This window comes from Alosa sapidissima, chromosome 18 (genome assembly GCF_018492685.1).
Source record: "Alosa sapidissima isolate fAloSap1 chromosome 18, fAloSap1.pri, whole genome shotgun sequence".
NCBI classification, from domain to species: Eukaryota; Metazoa; Chordata; class Actinopteri; order Clupeiformes; family Clupeidae; genus Alosa; species Alosa sapidissima.
In genome coordinates, this window is record NC_055974.1 from 28,994,477 (window position 1) to 28,996,976 (window position 2,500).

General features: G+C 44.7%; 1 protein-coding gene across 1 annotated transcript in view; it reads left to right on the forward strand.

The window, feature by feature from the left end:
- LOC121689349 (neurexin-3-like) overlaps positions 1 to 2,500 on the forward strand; it is a 561,367-nt gene that overhangs the window by 285,709 nt on the left and 273,158 nt on the right. The window contains 1 exon segment of the mRNA XM_042069080.1: positions 1,734 to 2,115. Within this exon segment, the coding sequence (XP_041925014.1) occupies positions 1,734 to 2,115 (382 nt within the window).

Sequence of the window (2,500 nt, forward strand, 5' to 3'; positions counted from 1 at the left end):
AATAATATAATATAATATAATAATCTTCTAGCCTCTTTGTAACTCTTATTCCATTAGCAACATAGTTTTCTTATTTATTCATATCAGCTCCACCCTTATTAAGATGAACTGAGCTGCTACTGATTAAATACTCACACACCCAGCATAGCGTATATGTTAAATTAGTGTGTATTACGTTAATATAGTGTGCATTGTGTTATGGTAGTGTGTGTGTTAAATTAGTGTGTATTGTGTTAATATAGTGTGTGTGTGTTAAATTAGTGTGTATTGTGTTAATATAGTGTGCATTGTGTTATGGGAGCGTATGTTTTAAATTAGTGTATTGTGTTAATATAGTGTGTGTGTGTTAAATTAGTGTGTATTGTGTTAATATAGTGTGCATTGTTTTATGGGAGCGTATGTTTTAAATTAGTGTATTGTGTTAGATTTGAGTGTATTGCATTCTACTGTATTAGTGTGTATTGGATTAAGTTAGTGTGATTTGCATTAGATTAGCGTGTATTGTGTTAGATTTGAGTGTATTGCGTTATATTAGTGTGTATTGTGTTACGTTAAAGGTTGGATAGTGCTGAATAGCCCGCCACAGGTCTACAGAGGGTAGTATAGTCATGATGTGCATTTGGCCTTAACTGCCCGGGGGTCTTGACCAGCAGTGAGTCACAGCGGTTGGTCAAGTGCTTAAAGCGTCAGGACTCATTTGTAAGATCAACTAAAAGTGGGAGATAGAGAAAGAGAGAGAGAGAGAGAGAGAGAGAGAGAGAGAGAAAGAGAAAGAGAGAGAGAGAGACATTCTTAAGTAGTGTAGCGTAGGCTGTGTGTGCAGCTGAATGCTGGATCCTAGCGTGAGGCATGAGTCAGCTTCACCATCCTATGGACTGAACTGAGCTGTACATGAACTGCAGCTATTTTTGCATGAGCTGGAGATGCCCACTCTCTATGCAGTATTAGTGTCTCACACACACACACACACACACACACACACACACACACACACACACACACACACACACACACACACACACACACACACACACACACACACAGACTTTGCATGAGCTGAAGCCCACTCTCTATGTAGTATTAGTATCTGGTGGTCAGCCTGGTCAACATGGATCATCTTTATCATCAGAATCAGCTTTATTGGCCAGGTTTGCGTAAACAAACAAGGAATTTGACTCTGGTTAATCTTTGCTCTCAAAGTACAACATTCACTGAACATATATAAAGAATAAAAACAGAAATGTCATATGAATAAGTGTATGTGCAGGATGAATAGTATGAAGAGCAGTAGAACATGGTCATGTATAAGTATAATTACAGTATGTACACTTTCTGCTGTGAGTCTAAGTTAAGCACCAGGTTTGCTCAGTAGACACATCTCAAGTGTGAGTACACTCTGAGGAGATCTTGACCTTGACATGTCTTTGACCTTGTGCCAATATAACACCTATAAGACCTGAGAGGTCGAAAACGTTGTGTGTCACCCACCATTAAAGTGGGAGCTTTAGAGACAGTGTGCTTTTCTTTTGTTTTACCTTGTGGCAATATCCCATGAAGTGTGTTTGAATTGTGTGCTGTTGTGTTCCTCTGTTCAGTGTATGTTGTTTTAGTGCTAGCTGTCCAGATTAATCCCCGACATGTGCAGGGTATGTTTTGCTTGACCTTGGTGTTGACCTTGACCTTGACCTTGAGTGTCCCTTTGACCTTGGGTTGTGTGACCCCTTGTTCTGCAGGTCAGATGACGGGCGCGCACACGCGGCTGGAGTTCCACAACATCGAGACGGGCATCATGACGGAGCGGCGCTTCATCTCCGTGGTGCCGTCCAACTTCATCGGGCACCTGCAGGGCCTGACGCTCAATGGTGCCCCCTACCTGGACCAGTGCAAAAACGGCGACATCTCGCACTGCGAGCTCAACGCCCGCTTCGGCATGCGCCACATCATCGCTGACCCGGTCATATTCCGGAGCAAAGGCAGCTACCTGGCGCTAGCCACGCTGCAGGCGTACGCCTCCATGCACCTCTTCTTCCAGTTCAAGACCACCACGGCCGACGGCCTTCTGCTCTTCAACAGCGGCGATGGCAGCGACTTCATCGTAGTGGAGCTCGTCAAAGGGTGAGAGGCCCGTCTTTTTCATTCATTCATATATGGTTAGAGCGGCCGTGCCAATGCAGGCCCTCTGGAATTCATATATGGTCCGTACCAATGCAGGCCCTCTGGAATTCATATATGGTCCGTGCCAATGCAGGCCCTCTGGAATTCATATATGGTTAGAGCGGCCGTACCAATGCAGGCCCTCTGGAATTCATATATGGTCCGTACCAATGCAGGCCCTCTGGAATTTATATATGGTCCGTGCCAGTGCAGGCCCTCTGGAATTCATATATGGTTAGAGCGCCCGTACCAGTGCAGGCCTTCTGGACGTCTGCTCCCCTTGTACAGAGTTACGCCTTTGATCAGACAGGACAGTGTAGGGTGGGAGACCCACCTGTTTTTTTTT